The sequence below is a fragment of the Oncorhynchus nerka genome, linkage group LG12 (assembly GCF_034236695.1).
Source record: "Oncorhynchus nerka isolate Pitt River linkage group LG12, Oner_Uvic_2.0, whole genome shotgun sequence".
NCBI lineage: Eukaryota > Metazoa > Chordata > Actinopteri > Salmoniformes > Salmonidae > Oncorhynchus > Oncorhynchus nerka.
In genome coordinates, this window is record NC_088407.1 from 53,529,663 (window position 1) to 53,543,273 (window position 13,611).

At 43.9% G+C, this 13,611-nt stretch overlaps 1 protein-coding gene across 1 annotated transcript in view; it reads left to right on the forward strand.

The window, feature by feature from the left end:
* The window catches only part of ltk (leukocyte receptor tyrosine kinase), a 71,543-nt gene that overhangs the window by 49,739 nt on the left and 8,193 nt on the right, over positions 1-13,611 (forward strand). Inside the window, 11 exon segments of the mRNA XM_029675141.2 lie at positions 140-314; positions 1,217-1,367; positions 1,584-1,703; positions 2,093-2,249; positions 2,740-2,860; positions 2,862-2,920; positions 6,909-7,007; positions 7,613-7,765; positions 8,045-8,158; positions 10,468-10,654; positions 10,823-10,913. Coding sequence (XP_029531001.2) covers positions 140-314; positions 1,217-1,367; positions 1,584-1,703; positions 2,093-2,249; positions 2,740-2,860; positions 2,862-2,920; positions 6,909-7,007; positions 7,613-7,765; positions 8,045-8,158; positions 10,468-10,654; positions 10,823-10,913 — 1,427 coding nt within the window.

The following is a 13,611-nucleotide window of genomic DNA, read 5'->3' on the forward strand; positions in this document are numbered from 1 at the left end:
AGGTGCATCCATTAAAGTAATTTCCTTTGATTTCCTCCGCAGCTGCTCCACTATATGTATGTCTCTCTCCTTTCCATGCAACACAGGGAGTTTGTTTGTTGACTGACATGTGACTCATGTGTCTGTCTCCTCTCCTCAGAGGTGTCCCTGATGACCTGGTGGTTCACATCCTGTGGGGCCAGTGGCCCCCGAGGTCCCACCCAGGCCCAGTGTGACAGCGCATACCGCAACACCAACGTCAGTGTCACAGTGGGCAAGGAGGGTCCGTTCAAAGGAGTGCAGACCTGGAGGGTACCGGCAACCAACAGATACATGTGGGTGCAAATTTGGCTGTTATTCTAATCTTGTAGAAATATGAAATCTGTTTTTGCAATCGGAACACTCTTGCGCTAGACTAAACCCTCAGGTAAAGAAGCTTGAAACAAGCCCCCTGACCAATGATTGCATCTGCACATCAGTATTGACAGCTGGCAGGAAGCAGCCTTGCCTGAGACATCAGTCAACTGAATGAATACAGGTTAAATACTGCCATGTATCACATTCATGTCACGTATCCGCTAGACCTATAGAATATAGGCAAGTCTCTGTAGTGGCAAGATTGATTTCCACATTATCCAGGTTAGGAGAGGGGGGTCTTACATGGGATCAGACCGTGTGTGTGTGTTTGTAAGACTGAGGCAGAGTGAGAAGCGTGACTCACCAGCTGGAGGCATAGATTAGTCTGTCTGTGCTCACTGCTCACTCTCTCTTCCTAATCTGGCCCCTGCCAAGCCAAGGCTTTGAACTAATTTATGGTAGTTGCTGGTCTAGTCATGGGGCATTTACAATGAGCTCCATAACACTAGATGATAAAAGGGGTACAGAAAGACAAGAAGTGGGTATCAGTTCTCTGCTCTTCTTTGTTAGCATTGGTATGTTGTTGTCGGGGGGCTCAGCTGAGCTCTGATTACAGTAAAACTACAGAATATTCACCCTGATTTCATCTGATGATACAAGCTGATGATACAAGTCAAGCCTTGGTATTGCCAGTGTTACAGTCTGATTTGAAGTGCTGCAAACCTTCTGATGCACTATAGAGACCAAACCAACATGGCTTTTTTGCCTCCTTTCTGCAATGCTCACTTTTAATTAATTGAGTAGCCACTGTTATAAGGTCACCTAAGCACCAAAAATGGCCTTCAGTGGCCCCATCACATGTTTACTGTGCCCTCCTCAGGATCTCAGCCTATGGAGCTGCAGGTGGCAAAGGAGCAAAGAACCACAACAAGCGTTCCCACGGTGTCTTCATCTCAGCCATCTTCCCTCTGGAGAAGGGAGACATCGTCTATATACTGGTGGGACATCAAGGGGAGGATGCCTGTCCAGGGGTGAGTGTTAGAATGGAGAGTTAGGCCACCTCAGGTGATATTATGGATGGATCACCTGCTCTTCAAAGTGTTTAGTTTTCTTTCAACGTTTGATTACTTCCTGGTACCTCGGGTGCCATCCAGAGAGTATTTTCCTCCTGATGGTAGGAAAATATCATTTCAGACTAGCAGCCACTCTCTCTCTCTGATCTGATCATATCCATTTGTTCTCTGTAGAGAAATCCTCTGACACAGAAGATCTGCCTGGGGGAATCCTCAGTGATAGAAGATGAGTTCACTGGTGATGATTGGGCAGGTGGTGGAGGAGGCGGCGGAGGAGCCACGTATATTTACAACGTAAGAGTCCCTAAATGAGTCCCCAATCTCAACATAACTTGATTCAACTCTTTTCCGCCTTTACCTCATCCACACAAAATGAAAGCCACGATGGTGTCCATCGGAAGCAGATGTACTGTAGCTGCTAGATATGAACCGATTTATAAGCTTCAAAAAAGTTCTGAAGGAATTCTAAAAGATCATTTATCATGGTCTTTCTCTACAGATGTAGTTACAAGCAGTAGAGGTCAGAGGTTATGTTAACTGGTTTGTATCACAAGAGCCCTTTAACCTAGAAGTTGTATGTCTTTGTAACGCTGGACTGGCCCCTAAGTTGAATGATGGACTATGACAGAGGGTAGAGGGGTGCTCTAAAAGCTTTTACTGTGATTGACTGTGACCCCTGCCAGATGGAGGGTGGAGTACTGGTGCCTCTACTCATAGCAGCTGGTGGTGGAGGTAAAGCCTACCTGGAGGACCCAGAGAGCAGCATGGACCAGATCCCTCTGGAGCAGTATGAGAATGACACGGTGGCCACCAGCTCCAACGGCAAGACTGGGGCAGCAGGTTGGTAGGGTTGCCTTTACCTCACCCCCTCCATGTGGCCCTTCCCCTGATTCTCTTCACAGAGCTGGCGATCTGCTCCCTGAAAACATATGGCTTTCATTCCTCTGACTGCTAAAGCTCCTACTTGAGTGTCTTCAGGAGACAGGACAAGAGTGTGTCAGAGAAAGGGCAGGAGTGCATGTGTTTGTATCAAGAAGCTGGCTCTGTGTCTGGACTGGTTATCCATTGGGTCTGCTTATAATCTTGGTTGCAGCCTTTTGACTTATACAACTGTTGAAAAGGGAGAAACGGCATACTGTATATGGCAGTACCATGTCAGTGTTCTTGGAAAAGCTTCATGGAACATTCCCAGTAAATCACCTTTGACCGGCAGGGTCTTATGGAGCAATTATCGACACATCTTATGCAAACATTGATGGAAGAAGTGTTTAGAGAGCGTGATGGCTAAATGAGGGGTGTGTGTGCGTGCCTGCGTGTGTGTGTGTTGCAGGGGGAGGTGGAGGTTGGAAGGACTCCTCCAGCCACTTGTGGGCAGGGAAGTCTCTTCTGGAGGGGGCCGAGGGGGGTTCCTCTTGTCCCCAAGCCTTATCCAAACTGTCCTGGGCCACCTTCGGGGTTTGGAGGGGGAGGGGGAGCCTGCACTGCTGGAGGAGGAGGAGGCGGATACAGAGGTAAGCTCACACACACACACACACACACACACACACAATAATAATACTAATATTTATTTACTGCTTTCCTATGTGTTGTACTATACTGTTATTATAGGATGAATCTGACAAGATATTTATGCTGGAGAATTTCCATTGGCCCCAAGGAAATGGGCACATTGATAACATTCACTGCTTTTCTGTCTTTATCTAGTATGATTTACTAGTTGTGGATTGGTGACATAACTCACAGGCCGTTCTGAATGTACTGATATTATGAGACAGTTTAAAGAAAGTTCTACTTCATTGATTGATAAGATTGGGTGTTCCACTTGGCTCCTCTGCAAAACATGATTGAGAGGAGATGGGTCGTTCCATGAAAGAATGCCTTTGATATTTTAAGTAGATGTTGTGCACCAATATTGCATTTTAAAAGCCTGTTATATTTAATGAGGTCTTATTTAATATAGACCACATAGAGAATTCAATAAATCAGATTTTTTTAAATGAATAAAGACTTGTTTCACCCCTTACGGAAAAACCACATGATTTCACATGTGAAATGTCCATGCTTGGCCTGTGTGAAATCATGTAAAACTATGTGTTTTTGGAACACTTCACATGATCATATTTCACATGAAGTTTCACTTAGATTTTCACATGTGATCACATAACCTTTATATTTTTTACATGAGATTTCACAGGTGATGTCCTGCAAACAAAAATGAGTAGTTAGGATACACACACAAACTGTACAGTGGCAAGAAAACGTATGTGAGCCCTTTGGAAATACCTGGATTTCTGCATAAATTGGTCATAAAATTTGATCTGATCTTCATCTCGGTCACAACAATAGAACAATATGTTCTCATGTCTTTATTGAACACACTGTGTAAAAATTCACAGTGCAGGGCGGGAAAAGTATGTGACACCCTTGGATTTAATAACTGGTTGACCCTTCTTTGGATGCAATAACCTCAACCAAACTTTTTCTGTAGTTGCTGATCAGACCTGCACAATGGTCAGGAGGAATTTTGGACCATTCCTCTTTACAAAACTGTTTCAGTTCAGCAATATTCTTAGGATGTCTGGTGTGAACTGCTTTCTTGAGGTCATGCCACAGCATCTAAATCGGGTTGAGGTCAGGACTCTGACTGGGCCACTCCAGAAGACATATTTTCTTCTGTTGAAGCCATTTATCTGTTGATTTACTTCTGTGTTTTGGGACGTTGTCCTGTTGCATCACCCAACTTCTGTTGAGCAAAGCAGCCCCAAACCATGATGCTCCCTCCACCATACTTTACAGTTGGGATGAGGTTTTGAGGTGGTGTGCCTTTTTTTCTCCTCACATAGTGTTGTGTGTTCCTTCCCAAACAACTCAACTGTAGTTTAATCTGTCCACAGAATATTTTGCCAGTAGCGCTGTGGAACATCCAGGTGCACTTCTGCAAACTTAAGACGTGCAGCAATGTTTTTTTTTTGGACAGCAGTGGCTTCTTCCGTGGTGTCCTCCCATGAACATCCTTCTTGTTTAGTGTTTTACGTATCGTAGACTCGTCAACAGAGATGTTGGCATGTTTCAGAGATTTCTGTAAATCTTTAGCTGACACTCTAGGATTCTTCTTAACCTAATTGAGCATTCTGCGCTGTGCTCTTGCAATCATCTTTGCAGGATGGCCACTCCTAGGGAGAGTAGTAACAGTGCTGAACCTACTCGATTTATAGACAATTTGTCTTACCGTAGACTGATGAACATCAAGGGTTTTAGAGATACTTTTGTAGCCCTTTCCAGCTTTATACAAGTCAACAATTCTTATGTCTTCTGCGATCTCTTTGTTCGAGGCATGGTTCACATCAGGCAATGCTTCTTATGAATAGCAAACTCAAATTTTATGAGTGTTTTGTATAGGGCTGGGCAGCTCTAACCAACATCTCCATTCTCGTCTCATTGATTGGAATCCAGGTTAGCTGACTCCTGACTCCAATTAGCTTTTGGAGAAATTATTAGCCTAGGGGTTCACATACTTTTTCCAACATACACTATGAATGTAAAGCCCTGTTAATTTTGTTATTTTGACAAAGTCATTTCTGAAGAATATTATTTATTAAATGTTACACTACGTGATCAAAAGTATATGGACACCTGCTTGTCAAACATCTCATTCCAAAATCATGGGCATTAATATGGAGTTTGGTTCCTGCTTTGCTGCTATAACAGCCTCCACTCTTATGGGAAGACTTTCCACTAGATGTTGGAACATTGCTGCGGGGACTTGCTTCCATTCAGCCAAAAGAGCATAAGTGAGGTCGGGCACTGAATTTGGGCGATTCGACCTGGCTCGCAGTCAGCGTACCAATTCATCCCAAAGGTGTTCGATGGGGTTGAGGTCAGGGCTGTGCAGGCCAGGCAAGTTCTTCCACATTGATCTCGACAAACCATTCTGTATGGACCTCGCTTTGTGCACGTGGGCATTGTCGTGCTGAAACAGGAAAGGGCCTTCCCCAAACCGTTGCCACAAAGTTGGAAGCACAGAATAGTCTAGAATGGCATTGCATGCTGAAGTGTTAAGATTTCCCTTCATTGGAACTAAGGGGTCTAGCCTGAACCATGAAAAACAGCCCCAGACCATTATTCCTCCTCCTCCAAACTTTACAGTTGGCACTATCCATTGGGGCAGGTAGAAATCTCCTAGCATCCAACAAACACAGATTAGTCCGTCAGACTGCCAGATGGTGAAGCGTGATTCATTACTCCAGAGAACGCATTTCCACTGCTCCAGATTACAATGGTGGCGAGCTTTACACCACTCCAGCCTATACTTGGCATTGTGCGTGGTGATCTTAGACTGGTGTGCGGCTGCTCGGCCATGGAAACCCATTTCATGAAGCTCCCAACGAACAGTTTTTGTGCTGACATTGCTTCCAGAGTCAGTTTGGAACTCGCTAGTGAGTGTTGCAACCGAGGACCGATGATTTTTACGTGTTACGCGCTTCAGCACTCGGCAGTCCCGTTCTGTGAGCTTGTGTGGCCTACCACTTCGCGACTAAGCCATTGTTGCTCTTAGATGTTTCCACTTCACAATAACAGCACTTTCAGTTGACCGAGGCAGTACTAGCAGGGCAGAGATTTGGCGAACTGATTTGTTGGAAAGGTGGCATCCTATGAGAGTGTCACGTTGAAAGTCACTGAACTCTTCATTACCGGACATTCTACTGCCAATGTTTGTCTCTGGAGATTGCAAGGCTGTGTGCTCGATTTTATACACTCGTCAGCAAAGGGTGTGGCTGAAATAGCTGAATCCACTAATTTGAAGGCTTGTCCACATACTTTTGGTGATGTAGTGTATGTCATTCTCATTGAAAGCAAGTCTAAAAAGCGGTAGATCTGTTCTATATGCGCTATTTCTATGTTTTTGTGTCTTTTACTTTGATGTTTTGTACACCAGTTTCAAACAGCTGAAACTACAAAATGTTTGATTATGGAAAATATATTTCACAGTTTAGATGGTAAATTGATTCTCTACACTATACTTGCTTGTTTTGTCACATAAACTGAAATTAGGCCAACTATTGGATTTTTACCTTCAATACCCTCTGTCAAAAGGGGCTTTATGGCTTATTTGATAATTAACCTGTTATGGTCAACGCTGTTACTTTATTTGGTACTTAATAGACATTTACTATCGTATTTTAAAAAATGTAACCTCTTGAGATGGGAAAACGTTTTTATGAAGTTGAACGTGTTCTTTATGAAAACATTTTTTAAACCAAATTACACTTTTCAAAAGGCACCGAATTGGTTGAATGATCAAGATATGAACAGATTGATTGAGAGACATTTGATTTCTTTCAGCATCGTTAATATACCATACATACTCTCCCTCTAACCAGACCTTTTTTGTTCAAAAGGAAGATTGCCACTTGTTAGCAGATGTGCAGGCAATAATAAGCCATTATTATTAGCTCAAACATGCACTTATCTTTAATATCGTGTTTAATCTAAATCAAGGAGGCGATGCCGCGCTGACTGATGACATCACAGCGGGCGGTCAGGATGGCATCTCCTTTGTTCATCCCATGGGGGAGATATTTCTCCAGCCGCTGGCAGGTAAGGCTTTCTCCTACTACATCAGTGTCACTGGGAGCCAGGAGAGCGCAAGGAAAGAGCCCTGGCCGTAACACAGAGGTCTGTGTGTCTCTATCACCTGACTGATTCAGTGGGAGAAGTAGGGAAGGGCGCCTCAATCCTCAGACACCGGTGACCTAATTGATAGCCTCAGGGATCTTGTTGATCCTGGCGCCATGCTGTCTTCTCTTTAGCCGCTGAAAAACAGGCAGCCAATCAATTCTTTACGGCATGACAATGTCATTTGTGGCCAAAGCATGTGCTGCCAATGCTGCCCGGAATACAAAGCAGTTCTCTTTGTAGTGAAAGACATGACAAAAACACAAACTAAAACAGATCAATTGATCCATGGTCATGCAGTATCGACATTACAGTGAACACATGATTAGGTTTAGTTGACCATAGCTAAGAATTGAACTCCAGTGTTTGACGATGTTATGAAGAAGAGATACAAAGATACAAAGATTGTTCAACGTCTTCTCTTTTTAGTCATACATATGGCTAGGTTGACCGGTGCTTGTGCTACAGCATTGTTCTTGTGAGATTCATGTGGTGATGTAATGTCCTCTGTCATCCTCTCCACTCAGCCATGGAGAGCCATGGAGAATGTGAGATCAAGGTGCAGCTCAATTGCAGTCACTGCCAGACCCAGAGCTGCAAACGAGACGAGGACACTCGACTCATTCTCTGCCTCTGTCACAACGAGGAGGTGCTGGCCAGTGACAATGTCACCTGCACAGGTAACTTCTGTACAGTCATGGAAATACCCTAATTTACTGGATGTGTTTTGGGATCATGAATGCAACATTTTAAAAATGAGTCCTTGAGAATTTCTGCCAATCTGTTTCTTATTAAATGGCACAATCATCGAATAAAATACACGGAGGAATGGAATGGAAAAGTTGTTAACGACCTCACTAGTATTCCCATTGTCTTTGAAACATTCTTATAATCTTAGTGGTTCTCCATCTTCCCCTGCTAACCCTGACCTCTGACCTCTGACCTCTGACCCCCCCCAGCAGCCCCTCAGGGCCTCACCCCAAAAGGCCAGCTGTCCCTGTCCCTCATCCTGGCCGTGGTGGCATCTATCGTGGTGACGGGCATCGTCCTGACCTGCACCAGCCTCACCATCAGTAAGAGACTCTTCCAGTTCTGTGTGGACTCTGTGCCCTCCACCTTTCACCGCCTGTGAGCTGTGAGCTTCTCTCCATGCCGACGATACTGTATTTAACTTTCAGAATGAAAGCATCCTGAAAAGGCAGGACGCTTAACATTTTAAACCAAGCTGTGGTTTAATGTGTTCTATTTGAGGGAAATGTGACATTGGATGAGAGTGAATGGCAGAAGTCCACGATTCAACACAGCAGTCAAAAACCAGCAAGATACTTAATTGTAGAGAAAGGCAGAGCTTGAATATAAAATAACTCAGAGACTTGACAGAAAGAGTACATGAGGTGGCCTTTTAGGAATTTAGGCTTATCATTTTCCACAGTGACAATAATGGGTTTGTCTTGCAAGCCCTTGGGCATTATCTTTATTTCAGATTTCAAGCCTGGAGGAAACTAGACATATTTGAACTGTGATACACATCATTTTGGAGGGGCTTAAGGGATTACAGTGAGACTAACCACCATTCACTCTTACACTATTTCAGACCACACAATCGAAGACATTTATGTTGGAGTGAAGGGGTTAGCGAAGTATTCAGTTGGTTGTGTAGCACATTGGGATTGATGGTCCTATATACTGTATATCTATTCATGCTTCAAAGGGCGCATTGGACATATCTCCAGTAACAATTCTTACCCTCTACTGTATACTTGTTTTATAATCACATTCAAGGTGATACATGGCTTCACCGCTTAATGCTAATGATTGCACAACTACCCTGCTAAAAGGAATGATTAGGGAATTAGGAAAAGGACTGATATGAACCTTTAAATTGTACCTTTGATTATTCTGCTTTGAGGAGTGAAAGAGAGAATAATCATCGATTCTCCTAATATTAGTGTCTAACTTTGTCTTGCCAATAGGCAATGATCAATATCATATTGAATGCTGCTACCGTGTTATGTGTGTACTTAATGTGTGCGCATGCAAACATTTTGTTTTTTTGAACCATTTGTCTTATTATTTTTGGGGGGGGCTAGAAATGTAGGACAGTGAGGGATTATCTGATGTTTCTGTTTGCACTGCCCCCTTTCTGACGCCCGTGTGCTGCGGTAAGAGCGGAGGTCAGCTCTGTCCGTGTGCTGCGGTAAGAGCGGAGGTCAGTTCTGTACGTGGAAGACTACTTTTCCAGGCAGTGCTGATTTTAAAGGAGTGTCTAACCATGGAGTGTCTTACCATGGCAGAATGTCAACTTTTAAGCTTTAAAAGCACTGTGGTGGTGACTCATCACTATGCATATGCCCTGTCAGGATCCAAGCATTACTGCTTTGCTGCGAAAGGATCTTCTCTAATCCCCTATACCTCCCTCATATAGTGTACATCTCTCAACCGCGGAGGAGTTAATACTACCAATAACAATAGAGTGTCGGGATATGAACTATTAACTATGTGATTACTGTTGTCCGTGAAGGCAACAAACCATCCCTCTATGTCAGTATGAGATACAGATATTTAGAGTTTGACTTGTGCACGAACTGTAACACACTGTGCCATGACTGAAGTGTAACTGTACTTTTCCCCCCCATGCTAAATAAATAAAACCCGTAATTAACACAAAGTTTCACCGTGAAGTGAGAGTCCCTCTGGGTATGACCACAGAACGTTCCCATGAGCCTCAGAGGAAGTGATGTCAGCGCTATCAATTCAGAAAACATACTATACAGTGTCAGTAAATAGTTTCCCTATATCCTAAACACACAACATGTGTAACACACAACATACAACACATACACACTCAACCCAACACAAAATCCTTAGCCCTGGGCCAGATGGTTTATGCAGCCCCACAGTGGCCCATGGAGAGGGCCCTTCCAGGGTGGAGACAGACCTCAGACACTTAACAGTGTCTCTTCACCTGAGCTCTCCCCCATGTAGGTTGGTAGTCTGTCCACGGGCCCCCCACTCCTCCCCCGAGTGTCGCGTCTGTCTGCACCTGCAGCTCGACATCACAGCAGAGGGCACCTCTCACCTCCACGCATCGCCCCCCAGGGCCCCCACCCAGCCCTCCAGGCAGACTACCAACCTGCATCGAGGCCGCGGGCCGCCTCCACGGAGGGTGAGTCCTCGGTCCTCAACTCACAGACTGTTAGCTAGTCACTGATTGGACCAGGGCCAGAAGCCAGAGGTTAGAGGACAGACAGACATCAGGGTTGTGTGTCTAATGCAGCGCTAGTGGGATGTTGTCTCTGATAGTTACAGTATAGCAACAGTTTGAAGCCGAGGGCTGTATCACAGTAACCAACCCCATCTTCCTGGTCTCTCTCCCCTACAGTATACTACCGTAAGAAGAACCAGCTGCATGCTGTCAGGCTGCGTCTCCAGAGTCCAGAGTACAAGCTGAGTAAGATCCGGTCATCCACCATCATGACAGACTACAACCCAAACTACTGCTTTGCTGGCAAGGCTGCTTCACTGAGCGAGCTGAAGGAAGTACCACGCAAGAACATCACCCTCCTCAGGTAGTCCACACACACAGCGAGGCTGACACAGCAGAGACCTATAAGCTATTAAGTGCATTACATGATAATTTATTTGTAGTAGTGTGCTATGTTCAAGTCACTTCAGGTTTTGACTGGACTCTGGAATTAAGCTCTTTGTCATCTGTCTGGCTTGGTGTGTGTTTGCAGGGCGTTGGGCCATGGAGCATTTGGGGAGGTGTATGAGGGCCAGGTTCTAGGGATGAATGGCGAGAACACAGCCATGCAAGTGGCCATAAAGGTCAGTTCCTCTTCCTCCGTCTCCGTTACTCGTCCATGACTTGAAGCACATTAGCACATAGCAGTTGAAATGAAGTAATTGCTTTTGGCAGTGCATATGACTGAATGTCTTAAAAACAGGAGTAGAGAGAAGATGGTTAATATTGGTAACCTTTTGACCAAAAATATATTCCTCTATGGTAGTTTTCCTTGACATTTTCTTCATTATATGTACTGCTGGTCTGTTGCATTGAGAACTGTCTGGATGTCGACAATAACAAGGTCCCCTTTTTGCCTCTGTGTTGTAAGCAACAATGACGTGCAGACCTGTAATCGAACAAAGGAGATTGTGCTTGTGACCTTTAAATAGACTTCAACACGGATCTAAATGTCGTTCTATTAGTCTCTCTGTTTCGCTGTGACACAACATGTCTGTATGCATTGCTTCTGCTTGGAAAAATGCATGATGCAAGTCAAACAATGCGCGATTACGGGATCATTTAAGAGTAGGGTTAAAATCAGTGGAGGCTGCTGAAGGGGCGGACGGCTCATAATAATGGCTGGAACGGAGCAAATGCAATGGCATCAAAACACATGGAAGCCATGGAAACCATATGTTAGATGTATTTGATAACGTTACACCTATTCCGCTTCAACTATTACCACAATCCAGCCCTCTCCAATTAGGGGAAATGTAACATAATTGCATCACACATACCATAGACGTTGACATTAATGAATGAATTAATTCAGCTACATATATTAATGAATTCATTGATTTTCCGAGAAAACAGGGTGTGAAAATCAATCAATAAAATGTATTTATGAAGCCCTTTTTACATCAGCCGATGTCACAAAGTGCTGTACAGAAACACAGCCTAAAACTCCAAACAGCAAGCAATGCATATGTAGAAGCACAGTGGCTAGGGAAAAATCCCTAGAAAGGCAGGAACCTAGGAAAAAACCTAGAAAGGATCCAGGCTCTGAGGGGTGGCCAGTCCTCTTCTGGCTGTGCCGGTGGAGATTATAAGAGTACAGTTGTGGCCAAAAGTTTTGAGAATGACACAAATATTAATTTCCACAAAGTTTGCTGCTTCAGTGTCTTTAGATATTTTTGTCAGATGTTACTATGGAATACTGAAGTATAATTACAAGCATTTCATACGTGTCAAAGGCTTTTATTGACAATTACATGAAGTTGATGCATAGAGTCAATATTTGCAGTGTTGACCCTTATTTTTCAAGACCTATGCATTCTGCCCTGGCATGCTGTCAATTAACTTCTGGGCCACATCCTGACTGATGGCAGCCCATTCTTGCATAATCCATGCTTGGAGTTTGTCAGAATTGGTGGGGTTTTGTTTGTCCACCCACCTCTTGAGGATTGACCACAAGTTCTCAATGGGATTAAGGTATGGGGAGTTTCCTGACCCAAAATATCGGTGTTTTGTTCCCCGAGCCACTTATGGCAAGGTGCTCCATCATGCTGGAAAAGGCATTGTTCGTCACCAAACTGTTCATGGATGGTTGGGAGAAGTTGTTCTCAGAGGATGTGTTGGTACCATTCTTAATTCATGGCTGTGTTCTGAGGCAAAATTGTGAGTGAGCCCACTCCCTTGGCTGAGAAGCAACCCAACACATGAATGGTCTCAGGATGCTTTACTGTTGGCATGACACAGGACTGATGGTAGCGCCACCTTGTCTTCTCCGGACAAGCTTTTTTCCGGATGCCCCAAACAATCGGAAAGGGGATTCATCAGAGAAAATGACTTTTCCCCAGTTCTCAGCAGTCCAATCCTTTTACCTTTTGCAGAATATCAGTCTGTCCCTGATGTTTTTCCTGGAGAGAAGTGTTTTCTTTGCTGCCCTTCTTGACACCAGGCCATTGCTGGACTTTCTTGCGTGCCCTGAAGCCTTCTTCACAACAATTGAACCGCTCTCCTTGAAGTTCTTGATGATCTGATAAATGGTTGATTTAGATGCAATCTTACTAAAAAAGCCATATCCTTTTTTGCGTGTTTTTATTGCAGAAATATCCTTGCCTGTGAAGCCCTTTTTGTGCAAGCAATGATGACGGCACGTGTTTCTTGCAGGTAACCATGGTTGACAGAGGAAGAACAATGATTCCAAGCACCACCTTCTTTTTGAAGCTTCCAGTCTGTTATTCGAACTCAATTAGCATGACAGAGTGATCTCCAGCCTTGTCCTCGTCAACACTCACACCTGTGTAAACAAGAGAATCACTGACATGATGTCAGCTGGTCCTTTTGTGGCAGGGCTGAAATGCAGTGGAAATGTTTTTGGGGGGATTCAGCTCATTTGCATGGCAAAGAGGGACTTTCCAATTATTTGCAATTCATCTAATCACTCTTCATAACATTCTAGAGTATATGAAAATTGCCATCATACAAACTGAGGCAGCAGACTTTGAAAATTAATATTTGTGTCATTCTCAAAACTTTTGGCCATTACTGTACATGTACAGTTGAAGTCGGAAGTTTACATCAGAGTCATTAAAACTCGTTTTTCAACCACTCGACAAATTTCTTGTTAACAAACTATAGTTCTGGCAAGTCGGTTAGGACATCTACTTTGTGCATGACAAAAATAATTTTTCCAACAATTGTGTACAGACAGATTATTTCATTTATAATTCACTGTATCACAATTCCAGTGGGTCAGAAATTTCCATACATTATGTTGACTGTGCCTTTAAACAG